The sequence below is a fragment of the Capsaspora owczarzaki genome (genome assembly GCF_000151315.2).
Source record: "Capsaspora owczarzaki ATCC 30864 unplaced genomic scaffold supercont2.16, whole genome shotgun sequence".
Classification (NCBI taxonomy): domain Eukaryota; class Filasterea; order Ministeriida; family Capsasporidae; genus Capsaspora; species Capsaspora owczarzaki.
The window spans coordinates 313813-336674 of record NW_011887307.1 but is presented as its reverse complement, the minus strand read 5'-3'; the positions used below and the strand labels follow the sequence as shown (position 1 = coordinate 336674).

General features: G+C 54.4%; 7 protein-coding genes across 7 annotated transcripts; 1 reads left to right on the top strand and 6 right to left on the bottom strand.

Annotated features, from left to right (window-relative positions):
* Positions 1-3: 3 nt before the first annotated feature.
* On the bottom strand, positions 4-1582 carry CAOG_07841 (peroxisome biogenesis factor 7). The gene is made up of 3 exons (XM_004342865.2): positions 1187-1582; positions 876-989; positions 4-685 (listed from the first exon to the last, which is right to left on the bottom strand). Exons 1-3 carry the CDS (start codon positions 1514-1516, stop codon positions 80-82), a joined length of 1050 nt encoding a protein of 349 aa, XP_004342914.1. The 5' UTR covers positions 1517-1582; the 3' UTR covers positions 4-79.
* Positions 1583-1652: 70 nt separating this feature from the next.
* On the top strand, positions 1653-3312 carry CAOG_07840 (copper chaperone for superoxide dismutase). Its single transcript, XM_004342864.2, has 5 exons — positions 1653-1732; positions 1826-2051; positions 2357-2487; positions 2575-2661; positions 2745-3312. Exons 1-5 carry the CDS (start codon positions 1715-1717, stop codon positions 3201-3203), a joined length of 921 nt encoding a protein of 306 aa, XP_004342913.2. The 5' UTR covers positions 1653-1714; the 3' UTR covers positions 3204-3312.
* On the bottom strand, positions 3270-9526 carry CAOG_07839 (hypothetical protein). Its single transcript, XM_004342863.2, has 3 exons — positions 7918-9526; positions 3936-7215; positions 3270-3833 (listed from the first exon to the last, which is right to left on the bottom strand). Exons 1-3 carry the CDS (start codon positions 9500-9502, stop codon positions 3728-3730), a joined length of 4971 nt encoding a protein of 1656 aa, XP_004342912.1. The 5' UTR covers positions 9503-9526; the 3' UTR covers positions 3270-3727.
* Positions 9527-10072: 546 nt separating this feature from the next.
* Positions 10073-11483, bottom strand: CAOG_07838 (UcrQ family protein). Its single transcript, XM_004342862.2, has 2 exons — positions 11339-11483; positions 10073-10551 (listed from the first exon to the last, which is right to left on the bottom strand). Exons 1-2 carry the CDS (start codon positions 11435-11437, stop codon positions 10387-10389), a joined length of 264 nt encoding a protein of 87 aa, XP_004342911.1. The 5' UTR covers positions 11438-11483; the 3' UTR covers positions 10073-10386.
* A 137-nt stretch (positions 11484-11620) lies between these two features.
* On the bottom strand, positions 11621-13327 carry CAOG_07837 (hypothetical protein). Its single transcript, XM_004342861.2, has 9 exons — positions 13193-13327; positions 12980-13047; positions 12750-12876; positions 12559-12653; positions 12409-12480; positions 12226-12313; positions 12064-12150; positions 11906-11974; positions 11621-11809 (listed from the first exon to the last, which is right to left on the bottom strand). Exons 1-9 carry the CDS (start codon positions 13281-13283, stop codon positions 11787-11789), a joined length of 720 nt encoding a protein of 239 aa, XP_004342910.2. The 5' UTR covers positions 13284-13327; the 3' UTR covers positions 11621-11786.
* Positions 13328-13364: 37 nt separating this feature from the next.
* On the bottom strand, positions 13365-15627 carry CAOG_07836 (vesicle-associated membrane protein). Its single transcript, XM_004342860.2, has 4 exons — positions 15500-15627; positions 15308-15386; positions 14078-14364; positions 13365-13839 (listed from the first exon to the last, which is right to left on the bottom strand). Exons 1-4 carry the CDS (start codon positions 15564-15566, stop codon positions 13634-13636), a joined length of 639 nt encoding a protein of 212 aa, XP_004342909.1. The 5' UTR covers positions 15567-15627; the 3' UTR covers positions 13365-13633.
* Positions 15628-15678: 51 nt separating this feature from the next.
* On the bottom strand, positions 15679-22704 carry CAOG_07835 (kinesin family member 13B). The gene is made up of 12 exons (XM_004342859.2): positions 22593-22704; positions 21917-21992; positions 21798-21825; positions 21656-21713; positions 21295-21571; positions 21095-21194; positions 20871-21011; positions 20339-20747; positions 17206-20235; positions 16982-17105; positions 16227-16893; positions 15679-16062 (listed from the first exon to the last, which is right to left on the bottom strand). The coding sequence occupies exons 1-12, from the start codon at positions 22672-22674 to the stop codon at positions 15913-15915; spliced, it is 5142 nt and encodes a 1713-aa protein (XP_004342908.2). The 5' UTR covers positions 22675-22704; the 3' UTR covers positions 15679-15912.
* Positions 22705-22862: the final 158 nt, after the last annotated feature.

The following is a 22862-nucleotide window of genomic DNA, read 5'->3' as shown; positions in this document are numbered from 1 at the left end:
GATAAACTTTTTGATCTACAACGCAAGAGCATGACAACATTTTGGTTTTCAACACCTACAACACCTAAGACGATTCGTTTCATCGCGGCATCATCGCAGGCCCTGGGGGTTGTGCCAGGTTGAAAACGGAGACGGTCTCGTCCCATGCACAGTTGGCAACAACGCCATCCTCGGCGAGATTAAAGTCAATTCCCACGACAAACTCAGGATGCTCGTCAACAATCGTCATGTTTGGACGCGGCCGTGGAGGCAGGCCGGGCACCGACGCAGCCGCCGACGACCCAGTGTCCCAAACGCGCACCGTCATGTCGTACGAACATGACATGATAACGTTGCTATGGTGTGGACTGCATCGGACCCGTCGGATGCTATAGTCGTGGCCCTCAAGCACAAACAACGGCTGGGCCGCTCGCCGCAAGTCCCAACCTTTGATGGTGCGATCGACAGAACCGGTAACGGCCAGCACATCCGAATACTTGTTCCAGTCCATCGAGATAACTTCGGTGTTGTGGGCTTGGACGCGCTGCACGGCGGTCGCGGGCCGCCGCACGTCCCACACCATCAGTCCGCCGTCTGCCGAGACTGAAGCAAGCACTCCCAGTCGTCTCGGGTGGAACATTGCGTCGTACACGAGTCCACGGTGTCCTGCGAATGTCGCCAGGGATTGAGATGACGTTGGGTCCCACTGTTGCACGAAAGCCAACAACAAACCCAGGGTGAGGTCAACCGCAACAACAAAGGCAGCCGCTGGGCAAAACAAAACATGGTCCAAACACGGTCGACGCTGCTATTGCTTCACACTTGAGCATCTCCAGCTCACAAAGGTCTGTTTTCCGGCTTGATCACGAAGTTTAGCACCACAAAATTTGACTTACGAGCTTGACAGTGCCATCCCATGAGGCACTCACGAAATTCCGCTTGTCGGTCATGCTCCAATTTACGGCCATGACTTCTTTCGTATGCTCGGCATAGATCCGAACCGGCGCTGCCTGTGACATGTGCAGAGTTTACGGGGATGTCAATCCGTGTGTCAGAGATTGGTCAGTAAGAGTTGCTCAATCCCCCCCCCCACACCCTACGAAACCCCTCTCAAGTCGCTCAATGCAATCAATGCAAGCCTTCCTTGTCCAACACAAAACCAGGCATCGGTTGCCCATTCCCAACGCAACAATGGTCCAAAACCAACCTGAAGCAAGCTCACGTCCCAGAGCTGGACCGACCCGTCGCCGCTGCTCGTGAGCGCATGGTGCTCGCTCAGTTCGCTCCAGCAGACATCAAACAAGCTGTCCTTGTAGTCTAGTCTGCGCAAGAGTCGCGAGGCTCCCGGTGCAGGCGGCGCGCCCGGCCCAATCCGACTGCCAGCCACCATCGCTTCGTTGCCGAGGCCGTAGACGAGCAGTGCGCCCCGGCCGGCAATGGCATAGTGCTGTGATGCAGCGACTGCAATGCGATCGCTCACAAACGGCGAGAACTGGAGTCCGCAGCCGTGCAACCCAGGCGTTTGCCACCGCTGCATTGGAAGTGAAGTGGCTGAGAGAGACTGAGAGACTGAGACACTGAGAGACTGGGAACAATTGGAGAGTGGTCTACATTGACTGAGAAATGGAAAGAAGAAGAAGGAGAAGAATAAAGGAGGAGGGTTTGGCGACCTTGTTTGACATTTGTCCAAATCAGGAGTTTGTCTCAGTCTCTCTGTTTTTCTTAGAAACAAGCCATGTCGTCAAGCTATGTTGTGCGTCAACCTTACACCCTTAACACCCTGTTGGCCGACTCCACTCTGACGCATTCTCACACTTGATCGTTGATGCACCATATCCATACACAGACCGAGTTTGCCGTGGAGATGACGTGCGGGGCGTGCGAGAAGGCCGTCAACGAAGCCATGCAGCAGCTCAAGCAGACATCACCGCCGGGCGCAGTGGGCAGCGTCCAAGTCGACCTCGCAGAGCAGCGCGTCGTCGTCGAGTCGTCGCTGCCATCCAGCACCCTGCTCCAAGCCATCGAGAGCACGGGTCGCAAGACTGTCCTGCGCGGGCAGGGCGACAGCTTTGGTGAGCACGCAACGCAACTCCTCTTCCTCGCTTGCGGTCGCTGTGCGCTGTTATTGGCAGTTGTGCCTCCGAATGGGCGCAGATGCATTGGGGCGGGTCGGCACCGACAGCAAGAGTCGGATGGACTTACCAACGCACGAAACAATTCACCGCTTTGGTCTGAGCTGCGAGAATTCTCCGTGCTGCACCCACCCACCCCCGTCCTTGCATCATTCATCCATTCGCATTGTGATTTGTTTGCTTTGTAATGGTTGATTTGTTGGTTGCGCATCTGATCATCGCGAGGGACGTTTTTTTTTTAACAGGTCGAAACCTGGGGTCGGCTGTGAGCATCCTCGAACGCGACGGCACACAAGACGTCATCGGTGTCGTGCGGTTTGTCCAAATCTCCGAGAATGAGTGTGTGATTGAAGGCACGCTCGACGGGCTATCCAAGGTACAGGGGGGAAGGGGTGCATTTGTCATGTTGGTTGGGCTGAGCTCGTTGTTTGTCGCATTACGCTGACCGACGCACGCTGCACAGGGCGAGCATGGCTTGCATATTCACGAGTACGGAGATTTGTCCCAAGGCTGGAAGTCGGCTGGTGGTATTTACAATCCGAAACAAATGGTAAGGCGCTTCCTGCTTTGTGATTTGCGAGTTCAACGTGCTCCGTCCGCTTGGCTCACTTCGGTCGCTTGCTCTCAACGAAGCCGCACGGTCCGCCCAGCAAGGACGGCGGCGCGAGACGCAAACCTGGGGCGATCGGCAATGTGGCCAGCGACGCGCAAGGGCGCGCGACGTTCACCCTTTCGGCCAGCCAACTCAATGTTTGGGACATTATTGGGCATGCGCTGGTGGTGCACGAGCGGCCGGATGATTTTGGTCTTGGCAACGCACCGAGGTCGTCGGAGAACGGAAACGTTGGCGCGGGTGTCGGGGCCGGCATCATTGCTCGGTCTGCCGGATTGCTAGGGAATGCAAAGCGTGTCTGTGCATGTGACGGCAAGACGCTGTGGAGTGACAGCAATCCCGGTGCTTTGCTGCCGAACAAGAGGGTCCACATTGACAACAATTCGCCACCACCAGTTGCGCGCTCAGTCAGCGAAGGCAAACCCGCAATTGAGCGAGCGATGGACGTCACGCATCCCTTCATCCTGAGCAGTATATGAACGATCGTGGCTGCTCCGTGTCATCTACGACTGTACAGTAGCTTGCGTCAATTAAAAAAAAAAAGATTACAAACAACGAGATTATCATTAAAAATCCACAGACAAAAACACAACATGACACTCATCTTCACATAACATCAAACAAACACGCAGAGACATACGCACAGACACATACACGAAAAAAAAAAACATTGTTTATGGAAAAATCAGCGGGAGAGGAATGCAGGGTGGGCCGGAGGGTTGACAGTGCAAGTTGAGTGACCATCACTGGTATGGCACATTCAAAGTAGAAGCCGGGAAAACACAAAGCGCTTGAAGAATAAGAAGCGCTCGAAGAAATCAAACGACAACAAAACAAGACAAGAGAATGAATGCGGAGGGTTTCCGCACGCACAAAAAGGTTCAAGCACGCAGGCATGGCAATAAGAACACGACGAGAGCAAGCATATGTGGCACAAGGAACGGTAGAAAAGAATAAACGCTGAAAAATAAATGTCTCCTTTGGGGAAGGGGTGGGGCAACTTTCAGTTGGCGAGGCCAAACCGGTGGGGGCTTTCAGAAGTCATCACCTTGAACAGGTCGGGACGACTGTGCAGCACGCGGTTGAGCGATTGTGCTGGGGTCTTGCCACTACGATGCATCACCAAATGGTACAAAGAAATGTCAGTCACATGAAAATCTCACCAGTGCTCTTATCTCCCACCCCCTTGCAGCCAAAAAAACTCCACGTACTTCATGTTGTACAATCCTTGACGCTCAATCTGGCACCAAATCTCGCGGCAAGTCAGGGGGTCGCCGTGCGAGCGGAGAACGGTGATTGCCGCGTCCGCCATGGACCATGCCTTGTCGCCGATGGTGGTCGAAGGAACCATACCAGGGTAGGGCATTCGTGGGGCGAGCTTCCGCTTTCGTTGGGCAGCCGGCATGCCGGCAGTGGCCAATGCGGCCGCGACAACGGGGTTTTGCATGTGCGACGACGCTGCGCCGCTGGGACGCCGAACGCGAATGACACGGCCGCTCGTACGCGAGGTCGGCGCGGCGTAGACTTCGTCTCCACTGTCAGTACTGTCTTCCGAGAGGGTTGACGCGTTGGAAACTGGGGATGGGTTTTGCAAGATGGGCGGCTCCTCCACCAGCTCTTCCTGCTGCTCGTCCTCGTCTTCAGGCTCCTCGTCCACGGCAGCTGCAAGCAGTGCATAGTTCTTTCTTGGCACATTCGTGCGCAGATTGTGAGCATGTCGAGGCGCTTGCGGCACGGGCGCGAGCTGCTGCTGCGGTTGTTGCTGTTGTTGTTGTTGCTGCTGATGCTGCTGCTGCTGGTCGAGATGGTGCTGGAAGTCCGACTGCATGGAAAGCTCGCTAGATGATGCCTTCATGATGGTGTTAGGACGGGCCAATCGAGCGAGAATCACAGGATTGTTGACAGGGCGCTGCTGTGGCTGCTGGTGGCTGTGGTGCGCGCGGCGAGTCGTCGGCGTCGGGGAAGGAGCAAGAGAAGGCGCAGCCGAAACGGTGGCAGACGAGGCGGCAGACTGGCGATTCTGGAAGGTGATGCCGGCAATGGCAACCGTGGTCGGCGGGTTGACCATCGAGGCAAGCTGCGACATGGTCGTGTCCATGTCGTGCGGGGCTGGCTCTTCCATGGCAAAGCTATCCTCGTTGTACGCGTCGAACGAGCCGGGCGCACTCGATGCCGAACCGTCGCCTGAAATGATGAGCATGGGGTTGAACGGCCGGAAGTTGGTCGAGTCAAAGGGGTCATTCAGGGTGCCGTCCAGAGTGCGACGGTGCAAGACCGAGTCCGTCACCATGTGGTCGCTCTGGTCCTGAAAGTCAAAGCCGAGTGTGTGGTGCAGCGGTTGGCTCAGCTGGCGTGAAAACAGCTTGGTGGTCGACGGTGAGAGGAATGGGTTGGCGCGGGGTGAAACGGGGACGGTGGCAGCACCAGACGCGCGGAAGAAGGCTTGCGAAGCGGCGTTGGTCATGTTCGAGATGAAGGACGAATCGAGCAGAGTGTCGTGCGAGTTGGCCAGCGCGGCCAGCGGATCGTCTTGCTCGACTTCGTCATGCGGGCCAAACACAAGCAGACCAGAGGTCGGGTCGGTCGCCGAAAGAATGTCCGCCTTTTCATCCAAGTCCACCGACGATACCAGGTTTGACAAGGCCACTGCCGTGTTGTTGCTATTGCTGTTGCTAATGCTGTTGCTGTTGATGTTGCTGTTGCTGTTGATGTTGTTGATGTTGATGTTGTTGCTGCTGCTGCTGTTGTTGATGGCGTTGGTCTTGCTGTTGGCCGCGAGCGAAAAGTCGAGAAGCTTCACTGAGCCATCGGCGGCACCAACCGTGACGTAGCCAAGGCTGGCGGCTGCAATAGACGTGATTTGGACGGCACTGGAGAACGGAAGGACCGAGTAGAGCATGCTGCAAGAGTCCAGCGACCACACGCGCACCACATTATCCTGGCAGCCGGCAATGAGCAGGTCTGAGACTGCCGTCATGCACTGCAAACTGACGCTGTCTTCAAGCGACCTTGATGACGGCTGCCAAATAATGGGCTGCACGCTGGCATCGGTGCTGCCCTCTGGCAGATCGCGCAGACGGTCGCATTGGGCGAGAAGCGGGGCGACGGCGCTCGCGTCTGCGCACAAGGAAGTGATGGCGCCATCCTTCCAGGCCACCACAAGACGAGAGTTGTGGAGGGCCAAAGCGGTGACGCCACCAGCACCAGCAGCAGCAGCAGCAGCAGCAACGTCCGCGGGCACGGCAGAGGAGCGATTCCCCAACGACTTGGCCGGCTGGAAACTGGAGGCAATCGGGGAGCCAAAGCTGTCCAGTTCAAACACTTCAATCAACGAATCACAACCGCAGTAGAGCAAATGGTGCTCCGAGTCGTAGTCGAGCGCAACCACATTGGACGACGTCGGCGAGTCCAGAACAAGTGTGGTCGCCAAAACAGGCGCACCAGTGCCGTCACGGAGGGGCGTCAAATCCCAAATCATCACCGCAGCGTTGTCCGTCCCGACGGCAAGGAGTGACACGGACACGTTGCGCGCGTTGCGCGCCGCGTCCGACTCGGCCGACGCAGGCGAGTCATGAGTCGATTCTGGAGGTGTTTGCTGTCCAGCAGCTGAGGAAGCGTTGTTGTGTGTCGCGGTGGAAGCGCTGCTGCTGTTGTTGCTGCTGCTGCCCGGCCGTTGCGACTGTTGCTGAGCTTGCTGTGACAGTCCGGCAGCAGTGATGGTGGCCGGTGGAGCCTGTTGTTGTGGTGTGGTTGTTTGCAACTGGTGTAGTTGCGCAAAGCCAGCTCCTACCGCTGTGAGCACCTTCATGCACAGCACAGCGCCGAGACAGGGCAGGTCGGCGAGGATTTGCTCGGGAGCGACGCCGGAGGGCGCCACGGCCGCGGCAGTGGTTGCTGCGACCGAAGAGCCGGACAGGTACGCGTCGTTCGACTTCAACAGGGAGGAAAGGAAGTCGGTCGTGCATGCGTCGACATTCATGGCCGAGGTCGAGTCGAGCTGGTCACGATCGCCCATGGCCGAAGCCTCGTTGTCCTCATTCAAGAACGACGAGATTTCGCTCGAGTCGTCGACCTCCATGTGTGGCTGCTGTCGCTGCTGCTGAGACGGGCGCGGTTGTTGCCGTGGCGTCGCCAGGGCGTTGCTCGACGCGTCCGAGATGGCTGACACGTTCATGAAGGCGTCAGCAGCGCGCGCGGCCTCGTCGCTCTGCTGCTCGGACTTGATGGTTGCAGCGAGCAACGAGAGCGGTGGTACTATTGATGCTGATGATGCTGATGATGCTGATGATGCTGCTGATGCTGCTGTTGCTGTCGATGTGGACACGCTGCGCTTGGCAGTTGCGTCGGTCGTGGCGGGAACAGCCGCTGTTGGCGGAATGGTGCTGATGATGACCTGGTGGCCCCAAGTGCCGCCAATCCACCACCGCGTCTCTGGGTGCAGCGCATCGGGCGAGTAAATGACCATCGACGAGAGCACCGACAGTTGGATGGCTGGTGACCAAATGATGGAACAAAAAAAAAAAAAGAAATTCAAAGTGAGTGCGAAAAAAAAAAAAAAAAAAAACAGCAAAATGTAAAAAAAAAAAAAAAAAAAAAAAAAATCCACGTGCAATAATAATTCAAACGAAAAATAAAAAAAAAAAGCAAAGCCAAGAAAGAAGAAAAATAAAAAAAATAAAAAATAATAAAAGGGCGAGTTTGTTTGTCGGCGTTTTGGCATTGTGCGAACAGGCAGCGGTGCTGAGGCGCGGCGATGGGTGCGATGGAGCGGCAACAGGTGAATGCATCGCATGCCGCAGGAGCGAAAATGCCGAGACGCATGAACGCGATGACACATTGCTCCGAAACAAGCTTTTGCATTGAAAAATCGCTTTTTGGCATCCATCCCGACACCTAATCCGCACCAAGGAAATCTCTCTCGCAAAGAAAAAGCCAACACCCTCGGAAAATCGAGGAAACGCACCAACAGAACCAAGCATCAAAAAGAAAAAAAGCAGTGCCGCTTCAAGAAACAAAAAAAAAAAAACGCCGACAAAGACCGAAAAAAGCCGGACGGGAAAAAGAAGGGAAAAAAAAAAAAAAAAAAAACGCAGCCAAATAGAAATCCCCTTTCTCGCTTTGCGATTTTTTTTGAAATAAAATAAAAAATAAAAAAAAATAAAAAATAAATCATCGGAAGGGAAAATGCGTTACCTGCTGCGGCCCAGGAGGTCGACGCCGGCATGGATCCTGGGACGGGGGATGATAGGAGCGACGGGACGCGGAAGACGGCCTGCTCGGAGCCGACAAAGAGGCCCAGGCGCAGAGGGGCGTCGGCAAGAGGGTCAAACGCAGCGTCGGCGTCAAGCGCAAGGCTGGCCGCTGAAGCAGTGTGCCGCAGCACCATAGAGTCCGTGTACCGACCGAGACGCAAGTTCCTGAGGCCCGCATAGCGATGACCGAACGCCGCCTTGAGCGACCCGGTCGCCGATGGTGACAGCGACGACGATAAGCTGGAATTCAGCTGATGCTGTTGCTGTTGCTGTTGCTGCGGCTGTTGCTGGCTATTATGATTACTATTACTATGATTACTATTACTGCTGTTGCTGCTGCTGGAGTGCTTGCTGCTGAGGAGCGGAACCAGGCCCAGGGGCGTCGTCGGCGGCGTTGCAGGAGCTGGCACGTCTTGTTGAGCAGCGCGCGATGTGCTTGTTCGCAGCCGCTGCTGCAACGTCGAGGAGGATTTCGATGCCGACGCGGAAGAAGATGTTGATGATGATGATGATGATGATGACGAAGCAGAGGTGGTCGAGCAGGAGGAGGAGGAGGAGGACGGCGAAAAGCAGCGCTGGTCGTGTTCAAACAGCTGGCTGACAATGAGTGGCCAGCGCTCGTCGAGTGCGCTCGAGACGCACGCCGGGTCGATGCGGGCCACCCCGTCGCCGTGCCGCAGCCGTGCAGATGCAGTGGACGACAGCAGTGAGGCAGACGCAGAGGCAGAGGTCGAGGACGGGGCAGAGGACAGAGGCAGGGCTGAGGAAGGGGTACCAATGAAGGGGACAACGCGGCCACCACGCGGCGAGCTGGACTCGAGTCCGCCGAGTGCCACCGACGCCGGATGGACGCCCGTGGCGAGCCACTCGTGCCACGCACGCCAGAGCACCGGAGCCTCCGTCATGCGGCGCCAGGCGCGGGACACGAGGGCGAGCCGGGCCAGATCACACGGGCTGTCGACCAGGCTGAGCACATGCAGGGAAAGCTCGCTGGGAAGCAGCGAGAGAAAGTCAACACCAGCGCTATTGTAGGAGCTGTTATTGCTGCTGCTGCTGCCATCATCCCCGTCAATGAGCATGGCGCTGGACTGTGAAATGGAGGTGGTTGTGTTGGTGCCGGTGGAGGAGGAGGATTGGGAGGAGGATTGGGAGGAAGAGGATGATTGAGAGAGAGACGACAATCCGGACTGCTGGCTGCGTTTTGATGCGCTCGCCGAGGCCAGGCTCAGCGGTGCAGGGGAAGACATGGTCAGTTGCTGTTGTTGTTGCTGCTGGTGCGGTTTCTGCGGCGTGGCTGCTGCTGCTGCGGCGGCGGCAGACGAGCGCCGGGTCACGACTGATCGCGCTCCCGCTCCACCGCTGCTCGAAACCCACCGCTCGCCTGCTGCTGCCGGTTGCGGCGACTGCGACGGCGACTGGGGGTGCGGGTGCGGTTGTTGTTGTTGTTGTTGTTGTTGTTGTTGTTGTTGTGGTGGCTGCATCGGGGCGGCAAGTCGGTCCTCCAGCCGACTCGCCAGCGTCGGCATAGCCAAAAAACAAGAAAAATCAAGTGGGAAAAAAAAAAAAAAAAAAAAAAGAATGAGCAAAAATCAAAAAAATCAAAAAATCAAAAAAAAAAAAGTCAATGAAAAACCATTGCATTCAAAAAAAAAAAAAAAAAAAAAAGATCGTTTATTCGACTTAATCCTCCGTTCTCTGTCGGAAGTGGTAACTGTGATCGTGTTTGTTCCACAATTGCACAATGATGTTCTGGTGTTGTTGATTTTCTGTTGGAAAACAATGTTGTATGCCGATTGGATGCTTGTGTCTGAAATCATCGAAATCGGGGATAAACGCTGTGCAATGTTCGGGAGCACGATGTCTGAAGTTGGACAGTATACTGTATCGGTGCTCATACAAGCAGCGACAGCTTAGAATCGAGATGCAGCATCACCGATCGTGACAATGGACTGTTGGAATGCCGAAAGTTCCAAATACGTTTCCATCAAAAAGTGTTTCGGTCGGTCGTCCAGACTTGCCCTCACCCCTTCCATCACCAAGCTCTCTCAAACTATCCATGCAAAATCGTCGCCAAGAACAGAGACTGGAAACGCGGAGGACGAAGAATCAAGGATTTACATGCACTTGACAGGAATGCAGAACACAAACAAAAAGCACCGCTGGGACATGATCATGCTGCTGTTGATGACAATTCATGTCACTCCCCAGCAGCACCGAAAGAGGACCGGGTGCGTGTTCAAAGGGAGGAAACGGGAGCCAAGAAGCGACCAAACAAGCCGACTCCGCTCGCCGACAGCAATCAATCGAAAGCGCGGCTGCCTTGTGCATCATCCACGTCGAAGGGAAAGCAACTAGTACATATACAAAAACAAACAAACAATTTTGTGCGCTTCCAGACACGCACTACGCCTTAATGGTGAGCGGGAGCAGCGCCTTCGGCATAGTCGGCAGGGTTCTTGCGGTGGGTGGCGGCGTTGGCATCGTTTGCCCACTTGTAAACGACAATGCCGAGAATAAGTGCTGGGCCAGCGTTCCAGAAGCCCTCGGAAGCGCGGCGGTACATGTTGCCAAAGCTCTGTCAGGCAGAAAAACAAGCGAGAGCGAGAAGTGCAGAAATGTGAGTGATCAAACAACAAGGCAGCTGTAACGCCCCAGTCACAACGACAAAAAGGTTGAGTAGGTCGACGACCCTTTGTAGTGGGAATGCCACTCGGATCGTGGCACTGTCGCAGTGAAGGCGAGAAGGAGCGTGAACGTTGAGAGATTCGGGTCGCTGCTCTTCCTATCAGACTGCCCCCTGCTCCTCCTATCAGACTGCCCCCCCTGCCTCCGTACCCCTCCATCAACCCCCTGCTGATCTGTTCCAAGGGCTGACCCGAGTCTCTCGTTGGCTGAAACATCATTGCGATCGTTTTGCCTTCCTGTTGTCCACGCTCCCCACACAACAAACAACCGACCGACACCAAAGCGAGCAATGTCTGCAACAGCTCAGACTCGACCAACTTCGGACTCGACCAACTCGGACTCGATGGAACGAGAGGTAGTCAAAGTCAAAGTCAGAGGAAGAAAGAGCGAGATCTTTTTTTTTTTTTTCTTGTTGGTTGTTCTTCCTCTGCTGTCGTTCCAACAAGAGTGGCAGACTGCCATTCATCATCATCATCATCATCATCATCATCATCATCATCCTAAGCATCGGCATGAGCAGCAAGTGCGCTTGGGGGAAAGGAGGGAAGGCAGTTCGGTTGAGGACGGCGAGCTTGCAATCCATGCTTTGCGCCCGCTCTGCGACCGCGCCTCATACAAGGCACATAGGGATGGGTGGAAGGATGGAGATGAGTGTCGGCAATCGCTGCTGTCCGTACTTTTGAGAAGCCGGCGAAGGGGCGCTGCTCGTAGGGAGACAGGCTGTAAGTCACAACGTGGCGGTACTTGATCAGGTTGCCGAAAACGCGATGGCCCATGGTTGTGGAAGAGTTGAGTATGCGAATGAAGACTGGTTGAGCTGTTTTGTATGGATTTGGATGGAACATTATTCGAGGGGGGGGGGCGCTAAAGAGGCAGAGTGGGAGAAAGGGCGAAAGCGAGATTCTGAGAAATCGTCATGTTTCGCTCAGATTGCTCGATCGCTGGTCGGAAGAGCGAGGGGCTGCGATGCTCAGAGACAGTGTATGGACAAGGAACAAAAAGCATAGGGAGAATCATCGGCAGACTTGCCGTGCAAACAAAATCAAACATTGTTTCTTCAGGCTTGAACTCTGGTTCCTGCAATCCTTGCTCCGGCTTCGATCTTGCCCGAGTACAGATCACGGATTAACACGGAATGAGAGGGTACGCTACCAATGTCCAAAACAGCACACAGTCAGCACGAGCACGAGAATCGAGACAAAAAAAAAAAGCAAGAGCCAATTTGCACTCGCGCTCGCACGCACCTGGGTTGTTGCGAACAAGGTCGCCAAACAAGTCAAACACTCGCTCGCGCCATTGGAACAGAACGTCGTCTGTGCCAAGTCACAAAGGGGGGTGAGATACGGTTGCAGGAAGGTCCCAAAAAAACAAAGTCGTCTCTTTCCGGATCTCAAGGCTGTACCTTCGCCAATCAAAATATACGGGCTAACGGTGCATGCCCAAATGAACTGACTTGCCACCAAGTAGTCGGCGTATGTTGGTGCATCTCCTGAAATGACACACAAGGTCAGATCCTGCAGTTTCAGAATTAACTGTTCAGTATTTGTCTGTCAGTCGGGCTTACCAAGCATGAACTTTTTGCTACCAAGCTGGTCGCGGAAGGGCTGCAAAAAGGCGTTGATGGCAGGGCGAGATGCTGGATTGGATCGATGCTGCAAAGGTAATCGAATGAATTTTGCAAATCAACGAAAATTGAGCGCGTCGTGTTCAAGTGGCCGTCTCTTTCCAGACTGGGGACAATACAAACCTGGCTCGTGAATTCTTCCACGCTCAGGTTGTTCCAGTGGCGCGCTCGCTTCTGGATGAAAACCGCGCGATCCTGTTTGACATTCGCGTGCGCTGGTCAACAAAGTGTTCGCAAAAACAATCTCAGCAAGATCCACAAACAACAATGCACCTCGTCGCTCTGCAGGCGAGCAATGTCGCTGGCAATCACATGGAGAATGCACGAGTTATTGGCTTGGATGTGCTGGTTGAATCGGCGTGCAGTTTCTGTGGATAAGCAAAGATGCCAAGAATGAGATGCGACAACTTTCCCAAAACCTCCCATCAGCAGCAATCCAGAGCTGGCTACACGACAAGACAAACCTTTGGCTTCGCTTGTAGGGAACAGCAGTCCCAACCCGGAATTCGGGTATTTGGTGTCGAGATGTTCGGCAATCGTCCATGCATCCAGGACGGTGTCTGCGCCATCGACGAGTACAGGCAGAACGTTCTTCAATAGACAGCAAAATGCAGCGATTCGTAAGTTCAAATGTCTGAGTAAATGTGAGGACAGCTCGGCGGGTTGCTCGTTCCGTCAGCTGTGTGATTCTTACCTGCCCGGTGAAGGCAATCTTGGCGTCGACCTCCGAGAAGCGGCAAGCAATCACATTGGGATGGATGTCTATGATGGCAGTGGCAGTGACAGTGAGTTGCAGAGGAGGGGATCAGCCCGGGCTCGGAGTGGCAAACTCGGAGTGAGTCGCTGCTGCTGCTGTCGATGCTGTCGCTACTAAGGTCAGCGTTCAGTGAAACACGGTGATTCTGACCTTTGTGAGCAAGGGCGAGTCGCGCCGGCCAGCACAGCGGCGAAAACGCGCGCCCGTCCTGAGCGACCAATTCGTAAAACTCGATCGTCATTGCTGTCAAGATTGCTATTGAATGAGGAGTGAATGAATCCCAATGCGACGAAGCACTTCGAATAACGGAGATACTGAACAGAAAAACTCGAAAGAGATTAATAAGAATTTCAATTGAAGAACGAGACAATGAAAAAAACACGAAAAAATTCAGACAGGTGCAAAGTGTTGTGGAAGAGCAGGGGAAATGAGCATCAATCAGCACCTAATGCGTGCATTGGAAATGCATGCAGCGACAAACAATGGACAGGGGTGGGGAGGGGTGGGGAGCGGAAGCCGGAATCAAGCGATCGCACCAAAAAGTCAACAAAAAAAAAAGCTATGCAGGCGATAAACAAAGGCGCAGACCGTTTAGATCTTGCCGGTCGCGAGCAGAATGATCAGTGTCAGAATGACAGCGACCACAATCACTATTATGATGGTCAGGCGGGCGTTCTGCCAGCAAAAGTTGCGCTTCAGCTTGGTGGACGACTTCTTGAACTGGAATGCAGCCTGGTTGAGGTTGTCGGCCTTGTCGACGAGCAAGTCGATGCGCTCGCCACGCTCGAGGACTTTTTCTGCAGGGGTGTGTGTGTGTTTGGAGGAAGAGAGAGAGAGAGAGCACGATTGTGAATAAACATTTGATCGAAATCCGAGTTTGGCTCCCCCCCCCCCGAAATCCACACACCAACTCCACACACCAGCTCCACACACACACACACACACACACACACACACACACACACACACACACACACACACACACACACACACACACACACACACACACACACACACACACACACACACACATACCAATGTTCTGGACCATGACGTCCTTGACCTGTGCAATTTCGTTGCGGACTTGGTTGATGCGGTCCGAGTTGGGGTTTTGCGAGTAGTACTCCATCTGCTGCTTAAGGATGGGAGCGAGCTCGCGGTTGAGGCCGTACGCGAACGCCGTGCGAGCGCGGGCCTTGTAGGTCGACTCGAAGCGCGACTTGACGTCGAGCAGGAAGGCGAACGGGACGCGGCGGCCGAACGCCTCGTCTGCCATGCACAAGTAGACAAATCCGTCCTCTGCAATGTAGTGGAAGAGGTGTCTGTCATGTTTGATTGATTGTTGTGCACAAAAAGCAAGTGAGCATGTGATGAGTGAAAGTGGTGCTCAGAGTGATTGGAGAGTGAATCGTCATCGTCGCTCGGAGCTCAGGTCAGAAGTGCAATGGAAAACCAGTACCAACGCTCCTCCTCGTCATCCAACCACTGGCATTCAAATTCTGCTACGAATAAACTGGTACCAAGGGAAACGACACCCCTTCTGCAGCCAGAGGATGAGCGGAAAGAGAGACGCGCAGGAGTGAACAGCCAAAAGGAAGTGCGGAAATCACCGCCAAAAAACGAACGAACGAACGAACGTTCCACTCGTGAAAGTTCATCTTCAAAGCACAAAAAGAAGCACTTTCAAAAAAGCATTCGAAACGAAGAAGAAACGAAACGAAGAAGAAAACGAAAAGCAAAAAGCAAAAAGCAAAAGCAAAAAAAAAAAAAAAAAAAAAAAAAAAAAAAAAAAAAAAAAAAAAAAAAAAAAAAAAAAAAAAAAAAAGGCGCAATAATAAATTGATAGCCGTGCATTAGAATAATGCATTGACGCTTGGTTTTCGCTTCGTCTGCTTGATTGGGTTTTTCAAAGTGGTCGTGTTTTTTTGCTGTTGTCTTTGTTTGAGAAACGACTCCAACAGAAGAACAGAAGAACAGAAGAATGAACGAACGAAGAGGAAGAGAACGAAGAGAACGAAGAACAAGAGGAAGGAAAAAAAGCCAGCCCACATGACGTTGGTGGGGAGGGCGCTTCAGTCAGCCAGTCAGTCAAAAAGGAGGAACGCGAGCGAACACACGGACATTGCTCAGGAAGCAAGGACGGAGCAGAAGGAAAGAGGCGGGGGGGGGGGCGGCGGCGGTTGGAGCGCGAAGGAGAAGAGAACTGAATGAATGAAAGGGAAAGAACCAGTGAGCAAAGAGTATGGGGGAAAAAACGCGTTTTACCGATCGTAAACATAGGTCATTTTGGCATTCTGAGGAGGAATCTTGTCCAGGATGGTCTGGGTGATGGTGGTAAAGTTGCCTGTAATAAAAAAAACAGACCATAGGATGAGTTCACTAAACGAACTCTAGCTACAAAAAAAAAAATTGGCAATGCTTGGCTGACGGCAGAAGCCACCGTGGACATCAACGTACCGGTCTTGTCAGTGTACTCGGCGAGAATGGTGCTCCCGCAGGACACGAGCGAGTAGATAATCGACATGATTGGATGTCGAACAAGAAAAAAAAAAAAAGGAATGAGCCAGTTACTCAGACCAACAAACAAGACGAAACAAATGCTGAGAAATGCGAACACAAAAAAATTACTTTATAAACACAAAAGGAGCAGAGCGGGGGAAGGGAGAGGGGGTGGGGGTGAGATGGAGCAAGTGCAATTCGAAAGCAAAACGCGCACTCGCTCTCTTCGCTCTCGCTTGCATGAAGGACGGGAAAATCGGCAATAATCAAGCACGAAAATAATCAAAAGATAAGCGAGAAAAAAAAACAAAAAAGAAAGCAACGACCCAAGAACACAACAAAAGAAAATCAAACAACAAAAACAGCCAACTTCAGAGTCGCATCCGAGCGAGAAGCTCCTGAAGTGCCAGCTCTTGGCGCATCTTTTCGAGCTTGAGGATGTGGTCCACCGCAGCAAGCTCGCGTCGGTACTGGCTCAGCGTTCCGTCGTCGATGCTGTCGCTCACAGGGCTGGAGGCAGACTGTCGAAAAGCAACAAGAACACGGTCGCGCAAACGTGAGCCTTTTTTTTTTTTGTTGTCGTTGTTGTTGTTGTCGCTCTCGTCCCAAATCTGTTTGCTCAAGCCCCACATTGCAAAAACACAACAAGCCCCCCCCCCCTAAACCATCGTTGCAGCAAACTCACCTCGGGAGACTGAGCAATGATGTGGTACAAGATGCCACAGCCGTTTTCTTTCGCACGCTTGCCCTTGTTGGGAGAGCTGACGAGCGAGCGCAGCATGGTGCCGTACGCCTTTTTCGCGTACACTTTGAAGCAGATGCGCTTGCGAAGGAGCACAATCTGCGGGAAGTTGACAAATTTGATGCCAACAAAGACGGTGGCAAACACACGCTCGCCGGCCTCCGTCACGCGGTTGAGCACCTCAGAGTCGTGCAGGGATGAGTCCCACGACGCCACCGACTTGTAGGTGTTGGCTTGCGATGCTGAAGACGACGACTCTGTCGACACGGACGCCGTCACGGAAGACGCGTCGTGAGGCAGCTCCGCAGCAGTGTGGAAGCTGGACGACGACGTGCTGGTGAGTGGTCGAGTTGGGGTTTTGCTGGGCGACACGGGAACATGCGGGTTGGGCGCCATCACGACAGCGGTGGACCGCGCCGACGGGATGAACTGCAGCTGGATGGCATCGTCGGACAAGGTGGCTCCGATGACTGGTGCGGAAAGTCCCGGCAAAAGTGCCGGTGCGGGAGCAGGTGACGCGCCAGCCGCGTTGCTGGATTGTGCAGAGGCCGGCTGCATGTTAAAGTAGATGGTGGGAACGACCGTCTCCAGATTTTTCTCGTCGAGAAGGCTGCTGGAATCAACCAAGTGAGCTACAAACGGGTTCTGTCCCAACGTGCACAGTACAAAGCACAAAACAAAACGCAAACAACACAAACCTGGGGGAATCCGAGCGCGAACCAGCCTCCACAGAGTGCGTCACAACTTCATCTCGAGCCTTCAACAGGGCCATCCACTCGTTGATGAGGGCCGCTTCCGTACGCTTGTCCTGCTCTGTCTTGTCTGCACTCAACATTGCACCCAAAGCCTCAAAATGTGAGGTAACCCCACCACAATTTGAATCAACCAGTCAACACACAATCCTTCCACAAAGTCCACGCACCAGTCTTCTCGAGAAGCTTGTGAATCTCTTCATCGAGCTGCACGCGGCGCTTTTCCATCACGACTGTGCGCTTTTCGAGACCCGCAGCCGCGTCCTGGGCATCGAACGTGTTGACGAGAGCGTCGTTCTTGGTCCGCAGTTCGAGAGCGCCCAGGTGCAAGCTGACAATGGACTCGATGGCCAACTCGGGAGCCGGAGCGTGCGATACAGTGACAGCAATGCGGCGCGCGTAGCCTTGTTTGAGTTGGAAGATGCCGCCAGTGGCGACATCCACCTTGTCTTGGGACTCGACAGACACCCACTCGCCCTTGCTTCCAAGCTCGAGCAGGTCGACCCAGAGTTTGAGCTCCACCACCAAGTCCGACCATCCGGCGACACGTTGGCCCAGCACCGACGATGGTTTGCTGGCTTGCACGGCCTGGGACTGTCGACGGAAGGACTTTAGGCCCAAGGGCGACGAGTCCTCGACGGAACGGAGTTCGCTGGAGATTTGGGGCGCCGCATTCGAAGCCACGGCGCGGTGGTGACCCCAGATTTCCACGGCCAGGCACGCAGTCTCGATTTGCTTGACAAAGTTGTCCGTGACGGGAATGCTCAGAATGTTCTCGTGGTCAAACACGGTGCTTCCTTGAACAAGGGAAATGCTCGAGTCGAGCGGAATCATCTCTGGCAAAATGACATCCGTCGACAGAAAGTCGTAGCGGCAGTACGTGTGGTTGCACAAGTCAACAGGCAAACCGGAAGCAGAGTGGACGCGAATGCGGATGGACGCCGTCGACCCAACAACCAGACCTCCGTCTGTTGGGAGACCGGACGGCGTGCGCTGTCGGATTGGGATGCTCCCACTGGCGGTAGGAGCCTCAACTACAGGAGGGGCCAACGCTGCCGAGGAATTGGAGGGCAGGGCAGCAGGCGGGGGAGTCGCAATGCTGGTCGGCAAGGTCGATGACAAGCGCGCAGACTGCCGTGCGGTCGGCGGCTGCTGCTGCTGCTGCTGGCGCGGAGTCGGGTTGGCTGCGTGGGCGTCCAAATCAAACACGCCGTCGTCCTTCTCGCTCAGAACGGTGCTGGCACGAGGCGAACTCAGTTGGCTGCTGGATGGCGAGCCGTGCACATACAACAATGAGTCGCTCTGCATCGAGTCTCGCGTGATAAAACTGGCGCTCCAACGATTCTTGGACTTGTTGCGCTGTTGCTGCATCGGAGATGTGGGCGAAGAAGGATCACTGGAAACCGGAGAGGCCGCAGGAAGAAGAGGTAGGCGTTCGAGCTCGAGCTTCAGCTTGCCGCGAATCTTGCCGTGTTGATCAATCACTGGCGCATCGTACTCGAACGCAGCCGTATGCGCGAGACACGCGAGTTGCATGCTGGCGACGCCGATGAGACAGTAGCCCGGCGGCTCGAGGAACGGGTCGTTTCCTTCGTCCGCTTTTGCGCCGCTGTCGCTGCCAATCGAGATGGACGACGCAGAGGCACGGTTGCTGTCAGACGTGCTGCGAGCAGATTGGTAGACATCACGCATGAGCTCAATCCGCTTGCGGAAGGCCTCCAAGGGCAGCACGTGCTGACGCCCGCCTGCAAGCGTTGCACGAACAACCACCTCCGACCGGCGTTGATCGTCGGGCGAGACGCCATTGGCCGAGGAGGTGATGCACGTCGGAGACAGGCTCGAACGCGCCAGTTGCAGCTTGATGCTAAAGTTCACGTCCTTGCCGAGCTCGCTGCTCATGGCATTTGCTTCGCGCACCAGAATGGTGGCCTCCACCGCCTGGTCGGCAATCCGCTCCAGCTCAACATTGCGACGCACGGTGCCGCTCCGCGGTTTGGACTGCTGGGGGAGGTTCAGGGTTGAAGAAGCGGCGGCCTCCTGGACGGCCACAGCCTCCGCCTCTTGCTGTTGCTTTTGGGCGCGCTCGAGTTGAGCCTGCAAGGCAACCTGCTGCTCGGCCAGCCGGCGACGCTCGTCCTCAAGCGCTTGCTTGGCCTCGAGCTCGGCCTCCTCCTTTTGCTTGCGAAGCGAGGCTTCTGTTTCGGCCTGCTGCTGTTGGAGCTGCAGTTGCTGCTGCATGAGCAACTGGAGCTGCTCCTCGTACTTGAGGCGCTGTTCGGCCAGAGCCGATTCCTTCTCTTGCGAGTACTTGGATTTGAGCGTTTGGATGGCGCCCTGAATGGAGGTGGCGGATGTTTCGGGGGTCGCGCCAGCATCCGTCGCAGCACCACCAGCCGTCTCTTCAGCATCGCCAAGGGCGGAGCGCAAAATCGACTCCATCATGATACCCGCCTCTTGAAGCGCAAGTTCCTTCTGAGCGTATGCCCAGTCCATTTTGGACACGTCGGACGCAGCGGGCAGAGCCGGGTTTGGCTCAAACTGAGGCTCACTCGCGTCAGCATCATTGGTTGTGTTTTTCTTGGCCACGAGCTTTGCGCAGTTGAAACGGAAGAGATGAGTCGCGCCAATGAGCAGTCGATCGCCATGACGCAGCTCGATGCGATCAACGCATGGTCGTCCATTCACTTTGACACTGGCCCCGGCGATCGGAGTCAAAAACACGGCATCGGAGGAAGCTCCACTCTCAGAGGCAGCAACACCGCTGTGAATGATGCAGTGCTCTTGCAGCACACCAGGACCACTTAGCTGAATGTCGCTGTGCCCAGTCACAGGTGTCACAGGTGCTTGGCCGGCTTCGCCAGTAGGAGCCGGACGGCCAACGCGAGTTTCGCCACGTCGCAGGTAGTAGACTAAAAACTCGTTCACTGCAGAGTCCTCGCTCAGGTTGACCAGGTAGGGCAGGGTGTGGTCGACACTAATGCCGCCAGCGCCGACGGAAATGCCCATCTCCTCCAACGCTTGGTGGCGCTTGGTGTGGACGGAATTGGCCATTTGGAGCTTTTCCTCCCAGGTTCGCGTCAAGTCTTGGATGAGGGCTTGGCTCTCGGATAGCTGGCTTTGCAAGCGCTCCAGCTCTTCGTTGCTCGCCGCACCAGCACCACTAGCACCTCCAGCGGCCGCACCAGCACCGGCTGCGCCGTCTGAGCATGAAATAAAGGAGAGGCAACAGAGGGTGAGTCAACCAGATCAAACCCCCCAACATCCACCCCGAAAAAAAAAAAGAAAACCACCCTGCTCACATACCAGGAATCATTGCTTTGAGACGAGCAACTTCAGCCCGGAGCTCGCGAATAATCTTGGCGTTGGGATCTTCGTTGACCACGGCGTGGTTTTCGATGCGCTTGGCACGGTCGGCGTAGCGCAGGGTGCTGAGCGACTCTTCGTGGTTGTCATCGGCAGGACTGACGGTAGCAATCATGACAGTCTTGCTGTTGCCACCAAGATTGTCCTTGAGCAGCCAGGTGAGCACGGAATCGCGATACGGAACGTGACTCTTCTTGCCCGACGAGGCGTCCGCGAGGCCAGAGATGACCAAGCCGAGCGTCGTGAGAGACTTGTTAATGTTGCCGGCCTCCTTCAACCGATCGCCGGTGCCTCCCGTCTTGCCAGCCCGTTCAGAGCCAGCAAGATCTACGAGACTGATTTTGCTGACCTGAGGGGGTGGGGGAAGGAGTTTGTTTTGTTGTTGCAAAAGGCGTGATGTCAAGAATTGAGCGAGGTTGCGAAAAAATGGGCTTGGCAAGAACATGACAAGACACGCGCAATCCAAGTGTACCTTCTCAGTAGAAAGCTTGGTCATGTCATCAAAGGTAGTTTGAGTCAGCAGCAGCGTAAATACTGCGTGGGATCGACTACTTTCTGCGTTCATGTTTGTGGAGGCTACAGCACGGGACTTGTTGCCTTCCTCCATCAAGCGCTACATTGCCAAAAACGAGTCAAACACGTGAGATCATGCGCAATATCCATGTGTGCATGCCAGCACCGAGAGTAATTAGTTACCTCGATGCCCGTAAAGTCAGAGACGGGAAGTTGGGCAAGGTTTTCGACATACGGGCCAAGCACGGGATGCTCACGCACGCGGAGCTTGTCCTTTGTTATACTGAAATTGCAATAGGGAGATGAGGGTGGCAACAAACAAAAGGTGAATAAGCAATCCCTTGTAATGACTCGCTCGCCGGCACCACCAACGACTCGCTTGCCTAGGATTTAACAGATCGCGAACTTGTTCGTTGTAAATTTCAAGATAGGAGACTTCCACTTTGGTGGACGTGTTGGCGTCCTTGGCCGTACGCGCACGTATCCGCTCAAACAGCTCCTGGCACAAGCGAGGGATGACGCCGCGATCTTCGGCCGTGCCCATCATCGTGTACGACTTGCCGGAGCCTGTCTGACCGTACGCAAATATGCATGCATTGTAGCCGGAGAATGCATTGTCGAGCACATCAACGCCAAGCGCTTTGTAGACTTGTGTTTGTGCTGAGCGGGGGGCACGGAAAGAAGGAGTATGTGTGAGTGATGTGTGTGTTGTCATGCTGAGTGTGCAATCGGAAAAGAACGTACTCGCAAAATGCGCGTCTGTGGAATTGGTCGACCAGAAGCAGTGATCGTACGAGAAGGTCTACATCAGCATCGTGTGCGGAAACAAAATGAGCAAATGTAGGAAGCATCAGCATGATGCGGCGTTTGCAGGGAGGTTTGTTACCTTTGAAGTTCCCGCGCGAGCCTTGTCACTGGGGGAGCGTCAACATTACCATGCCGGGAAATTGAGAGTGAGTCGATTGGTCTCAGTTTCTTTTGGTTTTTCCCCCATCACAATCTTACCTGGTAGACATTGGATACTTGAGCGACGTGGTATTGCCCTCCATAGTGACGACCGATTCGCATCGTTTGTCGATTTCTATTGTGCAGCATGATTGTCGGATGTTGCAAACGACCAAGTGAGTGATATTTGCACAATTGGTTGAAACTGTGCCCTCTGAGACTCTGAGACGTTCTTGATGGAGTCAAATTGAGCAAAAAAAAAAAAGCAATCACAAGCTGCTGGACAGCCAGTCCCAGCCTGACGTGTGTGAATATGTTGTTGCTTCCATTGATTTGTTGATCCTCAAAGTGCACACCAAAGCCGAGCAGAGCGGGAAACGGAAAAACCAGCGAGATCTCCGCTTTCATGGACGACAGACGATCAGAGTCAGCTCGAAAGACGACAAGTGCAACGCATCCACAGAGCAACGCAGAGTGGCAACGAAAGGTCACTCGACCGGCAACAGTGTCAGCATTGAAATGGACAACCAGTGAGCGAGTGAGTGAGTCAGTGAGTGAGTGAGAGTGAGTGAGAGTGAGTGAAGAGGGGACGAATTGAAAAATTGAAACTCGTGAATCGATGATCGCCTTTGTGAGGGGAAGGAAAGGGGGATGGGGATGGTCTGGGAGAGCGAATGAAGGCGGCTTTGGTTGCTGGGTGCCTGGGGAGAGGGGAGGCGGGTGGAAGGACTCTCACCGCGCTGGTTGAACGGGCGGACGCGGACGGCGACCTTGACCGTGGAGGACGGCGCAACGGTGACACCCGAATCGTCGGCCATTCACAACAACACAAATCACACTGGAAAAAGCACAATGAAGACTGGGGAAAATGCAGCAATCAGGATATTTTACTACGGAATAGCAGAGTCATGATTTCGAACGGGGAATACATTGAATGGATGATGGTAATGGAAGAGGTTGCTTCGTGGAACGACAGCTTCTCCGTTCCTTTCTCATCTTGCCTGCG

What these genes read in the sequence shown, in the direction of transcription:
- CAOG_07841 (XM_004342865.2), bottom strand. Translation starts at nt 1,516, where the DNA reads ATGCAGCGGTGGCAAACGCCTGGGTTGCACGGCTGCGGACTCCAGTTC. An exon ending in GGGACGTGAGCTTGCTTCAG is followed by an intron (nt 990 to 1,186) that starts GTTGGTTTTGGA and finishes CACATGTCACAG; the next exon opens with GCAGCGCCGGTTCGGATCTA. An exon ending in GGGATGGCACTGTCAAGCTC is followed by an intron (nt 686 to 875) that starts GTAAGTCAAATT and finishes TTCGTGCAACAG; the next exon opens with TGGGACCCAACGTCATCTCA.
- CAOG_07837 (XM_004342861.2), bottom strand. Translation starts at nt 13,283, where the DNA reads ATGACGATCGAGTTTTACGAATTGGTCGCTCAGGACGGGCGCGCGTTT. An exon ending in CTCGCCTGCAGAGCGACGAG is followed by an intron (nt 12,481 to 12,558) that starts GTGCATTGTTGT and finishes AATGTCAAACAG; the next exon opens with GATCGCGCGGTTTTCATCCA. An exon ending in CCTTGTTCGCAACAACCCAG is followed by an intron (nt 11,810 to 11,905) that starts GTGCGTGCGAGC and finishes GGACATTGGTAG; the next exon opens with CGTACCCTCTCATTCCGTGT.
- CAOG_07838 (XM_004342862.2), bottom strand. Translation starts at nt 11,437, where the DNA reads ATGGGCCATCGCGTTTTCGGCAACCTGATCAAGTACCGCCACGTTGTG. An exon ending in CCTTCGCCGGCTTCTCAAAA is followed by an intron (nt 10,552 to 11,338) that starts GTACGGACAGCA and finishes TCTGCCTGACAG; the next exon opens with AGCTTTGGCAACATGTACCG.
- CAOG_07840 (XM_004342864.2), top strand. An exon ending in CGGGCAGGGCGACAGCTTTG is followed by an intron (nt 2,052 to 2,356) that starts GTGAGCACGCAA and finishes TTTTTTTAACAG; the next exon opens with GTCGAAACCTGGGGTCGGCT. An exon ending in CGCTCGACGGGCTATCCAAG is followed by an intron (nt 2,488 to 2,574) that starts GTACAGGGGGGA and finishes CACGCTGCACAG; the next exon opens with GGCGAGCATGGCTTGCATAT.
- CAOG_07836 (XM_004342860.2), bottom strand. Translation starts at nt 15,566, where the DNA reads ATGTCGATTATCTACTCGCTCGTGTCCTGCGGGAGCACCATTCTCGCC. An exon ending in CGAGTACACTGACAAGACCG is followed by an intron (nt 15,387 to 15,499) that starts GTACGTTGATGT and finishes TTTTTATTACAG; the next exon opens with GCAACTTTACCACCATCACC. An exon ending in ATGACCTATGTTTACGATCG is followed by an intron (nt 14,365 to 15,307) that starts GTAAAACGCGTT and finishes CAAACATGACAG; the next exon opens with ACACCTCTTCCACTACATTG.
- CAOG_07839 (XM_004342863.2), bottom strand. Translation starts at nt 9,502, where the DNA reads ATGCCGACGCTGGCGAGTCGGCTGGAGGACCGACTTGCCGCCCCGATG. An exon ending in GACCTCCTGGGCCGCAGCAG is followed by an intron (nt 7,216 to 7,917) that starts GTAACGCATTTT and finishes TTTGGTCACCAG; the next exon opens with CCATCCAACTGTCGGTGCTC. An exon ending in CAAGGATTGTACAACATGAA is followed by an intron (nt 3,834 to 3,935) that starts GTACGTGGAGTT and finishes GATGCATCGTAG; the next exon opens with TGGCAAGACCCCAGCACAAT.
- CAOG_07835 (XM_004342859.2), bottom strand. Translation starts at nt 22,674, where the DNA reads ATGGCCGACGATTCGGGTGTCACCGTTGCGCCGTCCTCCACGGTCAAG. An exon ending in CTGACTTTACGGGCATCGAG is followed by an intron (nt 21,012 to 21,094) that starts GTAACTAATTAC and finishes TTGGCAATGTAG; the next exon opens with CGCTTGATGGAGGAAGGCAA. An exon ending in TCTCAAAGCAATGATTCCTG is followed by an intron (nt 20,236 to 20,338) that starts GTATGTGAGCAG and finishes TTTCATGCTCAG; the next exon opens with ACGGCGCAGCCGGTGCTGGT.